Source organism: Falco biarmicus, chromosome 6 (genome assembly GCF_023638135.1).
Source record: "Falco biarmicus isolate bFalBia1 chromosome 6, bFalBia1.pri, whole genome shotgun sequence".
NCBI lineage: Eukaryota > Metazoa > Chordata > Aves > Falconiformes > Falconidae > Falco > Falco biarmicus.
In genome coordinates, this window is record NC_079293.1 from 66693167 (window position 1) to 66706354 (window position 13188).

At 46.3% G+C, this 13188-nt stretch overlaps 1 protein-coding gene across 4 annotated transcripts in view; it reads right to left on the reverse strand.

Annotated features, from left to right (window-relative positions):
* SOBP (sine oculis binding protein homolog) overlaps positions 1 to 3553 on the reverse strand; it is a 118973-nt gene extending 115420 nt beyond the window's left edge. For all 4 annotated transcript variants that reach the window (XM_056343678.1, XM_056343677.1, XM_056343675.1 and 1 more), the window contains exon 1: positions 3112 to 3553. In XM_056343678.1, coding sequence (XP_056199653.1) covers positions 3112 to 3207 — 96 coding nt within the window. In that variant the 5' untranslated portion in view covers positions 3208 to 3553. The remainder of the gene's footprint in view (positions 1 to 3111) is intronic.
* Between the last annotated feature and the right edge of the window lie 9635 nt (positions 3554 to 13188).

Consider the following 13188-nt stretch of genomic DNA (forward strand, 5'->3'; position numbering starts at 1 on the left):
ATTTTTCATTGAAATGTAATATCAGAAAACTGTGCAGAGTCGTGTACTTTTTGCACACAACATTGTATCAAATTAAAATTTGTTATAACCATCATGTACATTAGGTTAGCGATAACAAAAATGTAACTTAATATCTGGCATAGGGAAAGAGCAAGCAACCTGAATACCCATCCAGTCATGTTAAAACCGAGCTGTGACAGTACTGTTGGAAGACACCAAACCAAGAATTTAGGTGTTGTGATTCTTCTTGAGTAAATATCTGGCTGTATCAAACAGCAAGTCTTGAAGGAAAGTCTCTGTGATGAGGTAATTTTATTGCTCATTCATAGTGCCCTGCATTTGCTGTACATAAAATAGACACTTGTACCAATGGCCTTTCTATTATCCAAAGGGAAAAAAAAAAAACCCACACCAAAAAAACCAACACATATACACCAGTCTTTTCTGCTAGCAAAGGGAGGCAATTCGATGCAACGTGGGCTGAAACCTGAGTAGGTCACTGTACACCATGATAAAATTCCCTAATCCCTGAGCCAAATTTCCCTGAGGGGGCCCTCCTACTTCTCCTTCACTTTCCAAGCTGACTTTTCCATTCCCTCTCTCGTCTTTTCCTCCCCTTCATCTCTTTCATTTCCCCTACCTTAAAGCCTTGATATCTGATCTTCTGCTGATACTCGGGTTACAGTTTTTACAGCTTAGGCTGTCTATTGCTGTATACATTCCTTTCTTTCTGCTCTGCCGTGATTACTTACCAGAGCTTATTTTACACTGGTCCAGATGAAAGCAGTTCAGATGAAGGGAAACAGTCAGCCTGTTTGAACATTACAGATATGAACCTACACAAGGGCACATTGTGCTCCCTCTGTCATTTCACTGCAAACATTTTGCACAGTGTAACCAATTTGTTACATTATTGTATTCCTCAGGTTTATGAAGAGCAACCAGAGGTCTTAATTCATTGGTAAAGAAAAAAAGAGTAAATGATTGCCACAGGATTTAAACTTTCCTCAACGGTCAAAAATTCAAGCCACTTTTTTACTCCCCCCCCCCCCTTCTCCTTCCCCTTCTTGGGTGATAGCAGCCAACTGTCCTACTAAAAATACATGGCATATATAGCATAGTTTACACCGAAAGGTGGCCTGTCTTTTGTGAAAGGTTCTGCCATCAGCTACCTCATTCTTGACCAGAAATCACATTGGTTCAAAATGCCGTTTCTAACCCCCTTTAATTTTTAAGTCAGCTGAAATCTTGAGGATTCTGACCTTAAGCAGCAGCTACCCATAATCAAAAAAGGGAAACTCTCTACATGAAGGTTAACACCAATGCTCAGTACCAAAGCATTAGTTTAAAATTGTGTAATTTTTCTCCTTCACACAATGTTGTTTTTGTTTCTTCCTCACCCTTTCAGACAAACATCTGTTATACTGTAGAAGAACAACTATCTCCCAAACCGCTGAGTGTGCCTGCAGCCAAAGTAAACAAAACAAACCCAGAGGATGCAGCACAGTCAGCCTTTATATCCAGCCAGGATAACATTTCACATGTTTTGATTAAAATTAGCTAATTTGTAATTCTAGAACCTATGAAACTTAAAAGCTGCAATCCATATAGATTGCATTAGGCGATGCTCTACGGGGCCAATGTCCTATACCACAGACCCCTGCAGTCCTCAAAACTATGTGGGATTTCAATGAGCCATGACTCTTGTCCTTTGGTGCCTGCACAGAGCCCTCTCTGAAGGTAGGATGTGCCATATATATCTCACAAATAACCATACCGCTCCTCGGGACTTTGAACTAGTATGGTTTGTTTCCAAAGAGATGCACCAACACGTTATTGTGCCTGTTTCCCTAATACTACTCTTGTCCACGTTTCCAGTCGATGTGCACGCAGAACTGTGTACACACTCATTACGCAGGCAGCAGGAGCAAGAATGCCTGCCTTAGGCAGGAAAGGGCACCTAACCAAAATCAGTGGTGTGCAAAAGAGGGGCGAGGGGAGGGGATTGTGCATTCCTGTTTAATTTTACACGGGGAGATCAATGCTCTGGAAAGCAAAGATGTTTTCACTAGGCATCACACATACTCCTATATTCGCCTATGTAGTAGCATACATACTATGTGAATGTGTGACATTTTCCAGGCAGTCCTCCACTTACAATCAGCCTTTTAATAAATGACATATTCAAAAGAAACGTCCGCAGCTTTATCTCATAACCAGACTACGCCGTTTTAGTCACTTTATCTGCACATTAAACAACAACAAGTTCAGCTGAAGTCTCACAATACGCTGTTCCCAACTTCGGGGAATCAGAGATGTAAAACAAACGGATATGGAACAGACGTGGAAAACAGGCGCAAAAAAAAAAGAAAAATTGGACCGGTCGAGCCCGGAGCAGCGACCCAAATGATAAAGAAAGTCCCCAAATAACAATTTTTGTGCAGTCACAGCCATCCTAACATCTGGAGCGGCTGCCTCAAGCGCTACGCACAGCTGGACCGGCCCCGGTTCTTGTCATGCAGGACAGCCGCCCGCGCGATAAACGCGCTTCCAGCAAAGGCGGCTCGCGGCTCGCGGCGGCTCGCGGCGCCGGCGGCGGAGCGGAGCGGAGCGGAGCGCGGCGCGGCGGAGGCGGCGGGGAGCGGATGCGCGGTGCTCCCAAGTGCGGGAGCGATGCGCGGCTCAGACTGTAACATTTCACTTTGACAATTTAATTACACAGTTGCAGCTGGCTATTGGAAAAGGAGAGAAATACATAGTTTAAGAGGGGTCCCCTTCTTTCCTAACTTTAAGGGCTTCCCTGCCACCTGAGGGGATGGCTGGGGGGGGGGGGGCGGGGGGGCGGGGGGCAGGGAGGCTCATCACTGGCACCCAAGGAGCTTAAAAGCCCAACGAGGGAGAGTTATTTTAAAAAAATAAATAAAGCTGGTCAATGAACAGGATTTGCAGCCTGTGTGAATTCGTCTCTGTTTTCAGCCCAGGAGGCGGAGTTGAGACACATTCAGTGCATCCTACAAAAAAAAAAAAAATGACAAGAGATCCTTTCTTATTTGATTTCCACGCAGGGGGGCGGGGGGGACCCCCGCTCCCTTCCCCATCACAGGCACCTACCTTCATCTCCTCGTTGATCTCCCGTTTCACCGGGTGAGCCGGCTTCCTGCTCCTTTTATTTTCGGGAGGTCTCCCTTCTTTCTCCATTTCTGCCATTTTTTGCGCCTACTTGGTGGTGGAGATGAAATGGCTGCTGGTGCTCTGGGGGGGCCGGGAGGGGCGCGGGGGGGCGGCGGCGGCGGCTCTCAGTGGTGGCAGGCGGCGCCGCGGAGGGCCCGGGGGGAGCGCGGCGGCGGCGGCGGGCGGGCGGGGGGCGCGGGCGGGCAGGGGCGCGGGTGCCCCGGCGAGTCAGCCATCTTCTGCCTCGCCGCCGGCCTGCATGGGAGCGGCGCGGCGCGGCGCGGCGGGGCGGCGGGGCGAGCGGGCGAGAGGCAGCGCGGAGCGAGCCGGCCCCGCGCCTGCTGTGGCGCTGCTGGCGGGCTGCCGCGGAGGGGGCGGCGGAGGGAAGGGGGAGGCCGGCCTCGGCCCGCCGGCGGGCGGGGCTTGCCGGCACCGAATCGGCCGCCGCTGGCCGCCATGGGAGCCGGGGGTGGGGGGGGTGGGGGGGGGTGGGGGCGGCCGCGCCGAGCACCGGGCGGAGCGGAGCGGAGAGGAGGGGGCGGCGCGCCCCCGCCCCCAGCCGGGATGGGGGAGGGGGGCCGTGAGCCCCCACGCACACGCGGGGGGTCCGCCCGGCCTGCCCCCGGCCCCCCGGCCCCGGCCCGGCCCCGCCGCTGTCAGACGGGGCTCCCCGCCGCGCCGGGGTTTCCTGACTCCCGTTGTTCCCTCAGGCGCGGACGGACGGGCTGTGGGACGGCGGCGCGGTGCCGGGTTACAGCGCACCGTGGGGATGCGCATTGATTATTCCTGGTTGTGCTTTCCCGCTCCCCGGCAGCCCCCAATTACCCGAGACAATACAGCACGCTACGGGGCTGTCCATTGTTCCGTTAGTCAAAATGGTAATTGTACGGGGGTTCTCATTATGACTGCGGTACACCTTAAAATTACACATTGGGGGAAGAAAAAAAAAAAAAAAGAAAAAAAAAGAAAAGAAAAACCCGCCCCGCAGTCAAAAGATAAACTGCGTTCCATGTGGGTATGAGTAGGCTCCCCATATAAATCTCTGTTTAGCCTGTCAAAGATAAGTTCGTTTCGCGTGCAACAATGTCTAATTTGCATTCTCTGTTTCTGAAGCCTAAATCACTGACATTTTTCAGTACGAAAAGTTGAGCGCTACTCCTCTGCTCACTTCATGACTAAAATGAGCCTTGCTTGGCTGCTTCAGGTGGCAGAGCAATCAGAGACAGGGAGCACGTTTTCCCCCGTGGCATCGAAAGCGTAGGGAGAAACTGGGATTTTGCATAGCCTTAGCTGTTAGGGCAGCAAGCATCCAGGGGTGAGACAGCAACCAGACCTCAGCCTGTAAAATCCTACAGCACGGTAAGGTCACGGCCGGTGTGATGCGAAGGTGCTGCCACTCCCCTTGCTGCTGCCTGAAAGAATCGAGCAGATATTGGGGGGAAACAGATCCCGATCGTTGTTTTTCAGAGCAGCAGGACCTCACACAAACACTTAAGAACGCTGCGCCGGTGGCGAGGGGCCACAGGAGCCAGCCACGGCGGGGGTCGTGCTGTGGGCTCGGTCTGTTCCGGGGGTCGTGCTGTGGGCTCGGTCTGTTCCGGCACCCCAGGAACACAAGGTCTGGCCTCAGACTCACCAGCAGCGAGCATCAGAAGCAACCAAGATTTATTTTTTACTTGCCTGTAATATTTTAAAGTACAGTGAGTTCTGAAACTTGGGGAAACTAACTTGCGGCTCTACAGGTAACCTCCAAAGGGTGGTGCTTAACAGGGAAGCCTCCCTCCTCCTGTGCCCCACCACCTCCAGCAACCTCCTCTTTATGTTTTGTTCCCCATATTCTTCCAGCAACCTCCTCTTTATGTTTTGTTCCCTGTATTCTAGCATAAATAAAGCGGTACGGTGGAGCTCTTATCAAGTACAGGAGATATTCCCAGAATCTCAATGTGTTCTCTCGCACAGTAGGGGCAAGACAGATAGTGCAAGGGGAAGCTGTTTATAAACACAGTCTCATGTAGCCTCAGAGCTCTGAAACCTTTAGCTGGAAAAAGCAAGCCGACCTCAGACAACTATTCTGCTTTGAACCGCCACCACCTTGCTGACACTTGAAGTCGTTGTAAAGAAAAAGGCAAAATTAATTCTTGTGTTAGGGACATAACTCTAGTCTCCCTGTAGGGCTGATGGCAGAGTTTTAATGAAAACCTTAGAATTTCTACTAAAGAGAGTATTGCCTCAAATGGTTCTCGTTCAGTGAAACATCCAAAGACTGCTTCCCAATACTTACCATATATATTGCAATAAAGCACTGGTTTGCTACATAAATTTAACAGATTGAGATGATAATCTGACAAAAAAAATAATCCTGAACTCCCAGCATAAACAGAACTTCCTTTAATATTGGAAAGAGGCTTTGGAGAGTGTATTTGCAAGCCCAAATGTTGTGAACTGTCTTCAGCAGGTGACAGTGAGTACACCAAAATGAATGCCTTCAGGATAAAATCTGTCACTCCAGTTTTCCTGCCTAACGATGGTTGGTTTGGCTGCAAATTGAAGGACTTCCCACCCCTCTTGCTACCAATTCTAAATGCTGATCTTCACTTCTTGATCACCAAAAACAGTGGCTTTCAGTTAGGATTTTTTCCCCAGTATTTTTCCAAAATGCTTTTGAATGGAGATGTGAACTCATGCCTCCTGACAGTGACAGTAGGCTCACTTTTCTTAGCTACTTCTGCCAAACTCCTGAAAACTAGCTGCCAGTCCCCCAGTACCTCACCAACCACCAGATGAAAGCCATGGTCGTAGGGCACATCCTGGTTTTCTCAGTATCTAACACAGGCTTGTGATGGATACAAACGTTCTACCTCTCTGTGTCCTAATAGTAACATCTTTTCATCTGACAGCAGATGATTTCTGCAACTGTCATTGTGATAAATTGTGAACTGTTTGTTCATCAGACTTTGGCAGAATAATGGAAACTTACGTGAAGCATGCAAGGTCAGTCACAAGCATCCAGCTATGTAAACACGATATGCAGGAATGCTAAAGAGACTTGAGAAAGAGAGGGAGTTGGGGTCTGAAACTTGAGAAAGAGAGGGAGTTGGGGCCTGAAACTTGAGAGGGGTGGAGGACTCATGAAGACAAGGAGCCTTCATCTCCACGACCACCAGGAGGAAGGCAGCGAACGACCCCCTTAGCAACAAGCCGCACAGACGCAGAATGCACCACTAAAGAAGACACATATACTGGAAGACGAAGGGTATAAAACCAGTGTCTTCCGGGAAATGAGTGCACGCCATTGGTGGAACAGGAGACTCCCTGGCCGCCCAGCGCTGTTTTGCTTACTTGTCGCTTGCTTTAATAAATTCATTTTTTTAATTTGGCCAGTCTCTGTCATTTAATTGGACAGGTAAACTATAACAGTCACGATTCCTACTTTTCTAGAGCTGTTATTACCTTTATATATTGCATATTATTATATTACATATTCTCAGGAAGTTCTTCTAGCGATAGCATATGGAGGACCATCAACTGTCAACACAGAAGTTCATGCATTCAGGGTGCTCTGACACGTTATCTGACATGCATCATAGGTACCGAAATAAGTTTTGGAAACTGCCTAATTATTCCACTTGTTACTGGGGAGGGAATGACTAAGAAAAAGGAACGCTTTCAGGTTTTAATGGTAGCTCATGAACTCATAAGGGGAAGCAGAATATCAGAATCTATGGAAACCATACATTTGTCAATCGTACAACGGCATTGATCTGAACATCTCCATAAAGTTATAAGAAAATAAATCTGGTATTTACATTACCGAGACCCTAACATTAAATACATTTACTGAACTGTGACAGCACATATTTCCTGTGTGAAAACCTGTATTTTTGGTAAAGAAACTTGGTGCAGTAGTGCTCAATATGGATTCTGCAAACATCTTAAATTAGGTGAATAAAGGTGGCTGATTGGACCAGTAGGGCTGCTCGCATTCATTCTGCCAGAGAGAGATACTGGGGAATGTGGTATCAGTAAGCAGTTTTCAGCCAAGGATGAAATCCTGATCCTGTGGAAATCAGTGAAGATTTTGCTACTGAGTTTAATGAGATCGATTTCCTTGTGAAATTTCCAATGTGATTTTAAATCAATCTATCATATAGTGTGCATTGGAGAGCAAGAATCCCACACTCTTAAAGAAAGAACATGCAGGGTTTTCAAAATATGTTTCCATTCTTGTTCAAAGCAAAAATAAGATTTTTCAATGTGAGGGGAAAAAAAAGCTTCCTGTGCCTTATTTTAACTCATCTCAAAAAGAAGTAGGAACTGCAAATTGGGCTTACCACGATGAGTGTGTGCTCTAACCACAGTGCAATAGAGCAAGTTTCTCACTGTCTTGCCTGTTCAAGGGTTTGGGGTTGGTTTGGGGGGGGGGTTCTTGGTTGTTTTTTGGTTTGGTTTGGTTTGGTTTTGTTAGCTCATTGGTTACTTTCAAAGTTCGGAAGAAAAAAGCCACAGGATCTGCCTTTCAGTGGTCACTGAGTCACCTGCAAGACTGAGGTTCAGGTCCCTGCGGTATCTGAGTCACAGCAGGAACCTGTGCTTTTCCTTCCATTGCCCAGGCACATGTCTTACTCCCAAGGCGCTTTGCCAAGCTCTGTATTTCTGTTTTAGCATGGCTTTGCATTTCCAGCTCTGAATTTGTGCTTGGATTTTCGCAAGCACAGTAATTTGGATTTCTGAAAAACAAGTATCGTTCAAAAAATGACAGGTGTAGGTAAATTGCCTAAACTAAATCACCCCGGGTTTATTTTAGATTCTATTATTCATATTCCTATTTATTAGCGTTTTGAGGTTTTAAAAGGACACCTACCCACTTAACCAGAGTTGCTTTTTAGGTAATGCAAAAGCAACACTTTGCTATGACTAAATTCTTCAATCTGGTCTTTATTAAAGTGCAACTCTCTTTAATATTCTTTAATATTTCTTCCTCTGATTGCCTACCAGAGGGGACAAGATAAACACGCAGGCCTGATTTTTCCAGCTGGTAAATATGTAAGCGGCACCGACGGCTTTAAAGCAAAAAGGTTTGGAGAGGCGAGGGCACCAAACAAGCGGCACTCGGTGGGCACGCTGGGGAGCACGTGGCGGTTTCCAGAGGCAAAACCGGGACGGCCGGGGTAATCCCTGCGGCGGTCGCGCTGCCCCGTGGGGGGCGGGGGCCGAGCCCCCCGGCCCGGTGCCCGCAGCATCCCTGCCCGGCCCGGCCCAGCCCGGCGCGGCGCGGCGGCCGCGGCGAGAGCTCCCCCTCCCGTTCCTCTCCCTCTCGGCACGGTGGGAAACGCATGTGGAACCCGGCAGGCCGAACGTGGGGATGGGTCTCCGCAGGGACACCGGGGCGCACAGCGAGGGGCGAAGGCGCGTGGGGTGGCCGCCGTCTGTGATCCCAAACGGCAGCCACAGGCTGCGGGGCAGCGCTGAACTAGTTCCTCTGAATCTCGCTGATAATTCATCTTCCCCGTCCCTGCTTGCCAGGGTGTTGCCAGCTCTCCATCAGGTTGCTTAGTAATGCCAGTCACTGTGGAAAACATGTGTCTACGCAGTCTCTCACCAGCCAACCCATTCTCATTTCACCTGTGTCCAAGGGGAAGCCATAATAAACAGCAATTTAAATTCAGGTATTTGGTTTGCTGAAGTGTTTAATTAAACAAAGAAATTCACTATATGTGTCATAGAAAAGCATCGATACGCTGATTTTTTTTTTCATTTGACTTGAAGTGGAAGTGTTCCTTTGCCTTCTTGTGTGACACGCTGTTGATAGATTTATGCCATCAGAAGCAAATAAATGCACTGAATAATTAAAGTCTCAGCTCCCAGTCTTTTAAAGTACAGCCAGCCATTTTTATACACGTGGAAAACACACATGTGAACTTCTCCCTCGCTTCAGTTCCACTCAATCTCCGCTTCCACTTCAGTGATGTTGTATTCCACCCGTACCTTTGAGAAGGGGTACATTCCACTCGTTGCTCAGCTTGGACAAACGCCCACAGCATTACTCACACACAGCACAGTACGGTCCATAGGTTCCTTTCTGCTGTGGATACTAATCTCAATCCAGAGTTTCCTTAGACGATTAGAGGCTGTTCTGCAAATTGTCAAGAAGTAGTCTCTCCAAAGCAGACACAGTATGGCTGTTGAAATGGAAGTAGTGGCGACTTTCCAAATACAAAGGCCTGGAAATGTTTGGAGGTATTTTAATACTGACAAATATTTCAATTTTTTGTGCTGCTTTAGGATATCAGTATCAAATCTGTCCAGATTAATGGCAAGAGAGCCTTAATGCTGTTAATGCTTTTTAAAGTTCTGGCAAACAGAGAGAAACTTTATTTAACTTATTAAATCATCAATTAATGATTTCTCTTCTTGACTGAAACTTCACATAATTTGATAAACAGAAAGAAATGTTAACTTGTTTCTCTGGTTCTTTGTTAAACACTTCCAAGTCTTTTTTTAAAATGCCTTTTTGTTTCTTGTTTCATTTCTCATGTTCCCCACACCAAAAATAAGCAAGAAGGAGTCTTTTCCTTCTTCAGCATCAGAGAACACCCATGCCATTAAAAATCAATCAATATTAAACCTTTAAAAAGGTATCAGCAATGCATTAAAAACCAAATTAGTAAAATATGCCCCGGACACCAGTATTGACTTTGGGGAAAAATCTTTATCATCTGTCTACTGCTACACCCTACCTATCCACTATGATTATGCAGTGACCCTGCTGTGACGCTTTCACATTGAATATAATGCCGAAGATCAGGTAGAGGAAAATGGAAGGACCTATGGGTGAGCAAGAAACTTAGACACATTATACCAGAATTGAACTTAGCTGTGACAAACTATGCATTTGCCACCTGTAGACTTCATTATGATTAAAGACTGTACCTCAGAACAAAACTTATGAATCTTTTAATGTTTCATTTGGTTCAAAACGGTGGTCTACTTGCTTTGTCATACACGTTGGTACGAGCGTATACTAAGCCCTGCTTTCTTGAGGGCTTCTTGTTTCCTTCTGACTGACGCCCCAAATGCTGACCTCTGGAGAAGGTCTGAGGTACCTGAGAGACACTCCTGCTCTCAGTGTGTCCAGCCCCTGTTTGTCACATACCTTGAAAGCAGGGAACCATCAAAGTCAGAAGCAAAACTGCTGGGGGCTGGACACTTGTGCTCTCTGCAGCTGTCCCACAGCTGTAAAGCTCCCTCCAAGGTGAACTGAGAATATTTGCAGCCAACGCACACTCATTTCTTCACCTATCATTTCTCGACAATGACCATTTCTGTCCCTTCCCATTCTTTTACTTCTCCACACAGAAGGCGGCAGGAGAGTCTTCTTGTTTTCACTTTATTAAATGGGCAAGCCTCCCAGATGCTAGAATGACAGGAGGAGAAGGGGAGAGGTTGTGTGGGATTGGGATACAGCAGAAAGCTCTCCCTTCTTTTTAACTTCATTCTTTCTTTTCTTTCTAATAGAATAATTGTGCTGATACATTCCTGAAAATATTATTACAGTAATTTACATCAAGTTCTTCCTAAAAGGCATCCCTCCTCTCTTTGTTTTTTTGAGAAGAATAAAAGAATCTTTTACAATAAAGATAGTGGTTTATACATCTTCTCATAATCCTGTATTTCCCCTGTGAGCTTTGTTGCACGATATAGTATGTCAGTTTAAGTAACATCTGTCAAGGGATGGAAAGCAATTACAGGTTCTTTTCATTCATAAAAGTCATTCTGGAGTTTCTTCATCCTTAATTTTCTTGTCATGCTTTCAAAAACATTACATCATTTTGTCCAAATCACCCCCTGCATTGCATATACAAGATACAGTGGGTTATTCATTTCTTTCCTGGACCCAAAGAAACATGTCAAGGTATCTACAGTGACACATACTAAATGATTTAGACTTGGGTAGAGTTGGGCTTTGACATGTCATTATTTGACAATTACTCTTCTTCCACAATGCTTGCTTTCCTGCCAGCACCTCACCAGAATCCTACATGACATATGATTCAATCTCTTGATCTTCTCAGTTATATTTACATTAATTTTACACATCCTAATGTATAATGGCAATGCATTTGCATCACTGTGGTGAAAAGTCTGTCAAAAAAACCCCAAACATATCTTAGGAATGCATAACAAATATATTCAGGACTAGGATGTGGCACATATTTTCAGTGTAGGAAAACGTTCTTCAGCAAATCAAAGAGTAGCTGAGATTGGAAGGGACCTCTGGAGATCATATAGTCCGCTCTCCCTGCTCAAAGCAGAGCAGGTTGGCTCTGTGTCCAGTCATGTTTTGAATATCTCCAGAGACGGAGACTCCACAGTGACTCTGGGCTACCTGTTCCAGTGTTTGACAACCTTCACAGTAAAAAAAGCTTTTTCATATGTTTAAATGGATTTTGCTGTATTTTAATTTCTGCCTATGTGCCCCTTATCCTTGCACTGAGAAGAGCTTGGCTCCATCTTCTCTACTCCCCTGCTGCACTATCAGGTATTGATCACATTGATCAGAACTCCCCTGAGCCTTCTCTTCTCTTGGTCAAACAACCCCAAATCTCTCAGCTTCTCCTCATATGTCAGATGCTCCAGTCCCTTCATCTTCTCTGTGGTCCTTCACTGTCCTTGTTCCAGTGTGTCCCTGACTCTCTTATATTGGGGATCCCAGACCTGGACCCAGCACTCCAGACGTGTCTCACCAGGGCTGAGCAGAGGAAGAATCACCTCCCTCAACCTGCCGGCAGTGCTCTTCCTAATGCACCCCAACCTTCTTTGCTGCAAGGGTGTGCTGCTGGCTCATGTTCAGCTTGTTGAATATCAGGGTCCGCAGGGACTTCTCTGCAAAGCTGCTTTATAGCCAGTCCCCACCTATATTACTACAAATACTATTCCTCCCCAGGTGCAGGACTTCACATTTATTTGCTGAACTTCATAAGATTCTTGTCAGCCCATTTCTCCTGCAATTTATTCAATTTGCTTCAATTTATGGAAGGATTTTGTCTTCCTGAACTGTGTTGCTTTTCCTAATTAAATCACGCATATAACATTAATGATAATAATCTATGTCTTCATAACCAAAAATAGATTTTGCTCAAAGACAGTCCTGAGAATCCTTCTCTACACAGGTAGGGGTTTTTGCCTTAAAATAAGATCAATGTATGTATCCATCTCCATGCAAGATTATTGAAGTCACGTGTGTTTGTCAATTTCTTTTGACAACACTACCAGTCAAAGCAGTGAAGACATGTCCTCACCACTCCCTTTCAGAGCACCAGAGGGTGCTGATGGCAGACGATCCCATACAACTTCCACCCCACCCAGCCAGCCTGGCAAAGGCTTGCCAGAAGACTTCCGCTCCGGGTGACTTCCAGGAACTGAAGGTCAGAAACTCCATGCATATCCCGATTAACATGCTCTGAAATCCTGCCCACATACACGTCAACCCCTGCCATGCTGTGGTTTCTTCTGAGTATCGTTAGAGGACCCCAGGTGCACCACCATTCCTGCAACCTCAGGCAGCAATTCAGTTGGCTTGCAGAGCCAAAGCTCTGTATTATTGCTTCCTCTCACCCACTGAGACAATGTGAGAAATTACCTCTTGCATATTGTGTGTCACAGCTAGTGCCTCTTAAGCCCCCGTGTGAAGAGCTGTAGACTGAGGTTTATTTGCTTTACCTGAACTGCCAACACTAAAACCAGGTCCAAGGCCAAGTTCCAAACCTAGACACCCATATGATTAGTTGAGGTCTTCTTGTCTGTTGTTAACTAATATTACAACTGCCAGTTAGTATTACAGCTATTTTGCAGATGAGAAATCATCAGGAGAGAGATAAGGTGACAAAACACATGTACTTGAAGAGTCTCACAGCCTCAACTAGAACCCAGCTCTTATGTCTTGTAGGACAGTCCTGTCACCATTAGAACATGTAACCTAACCTTCTTGGAAAAAAATGAAATGTGAGACTCCCTTTG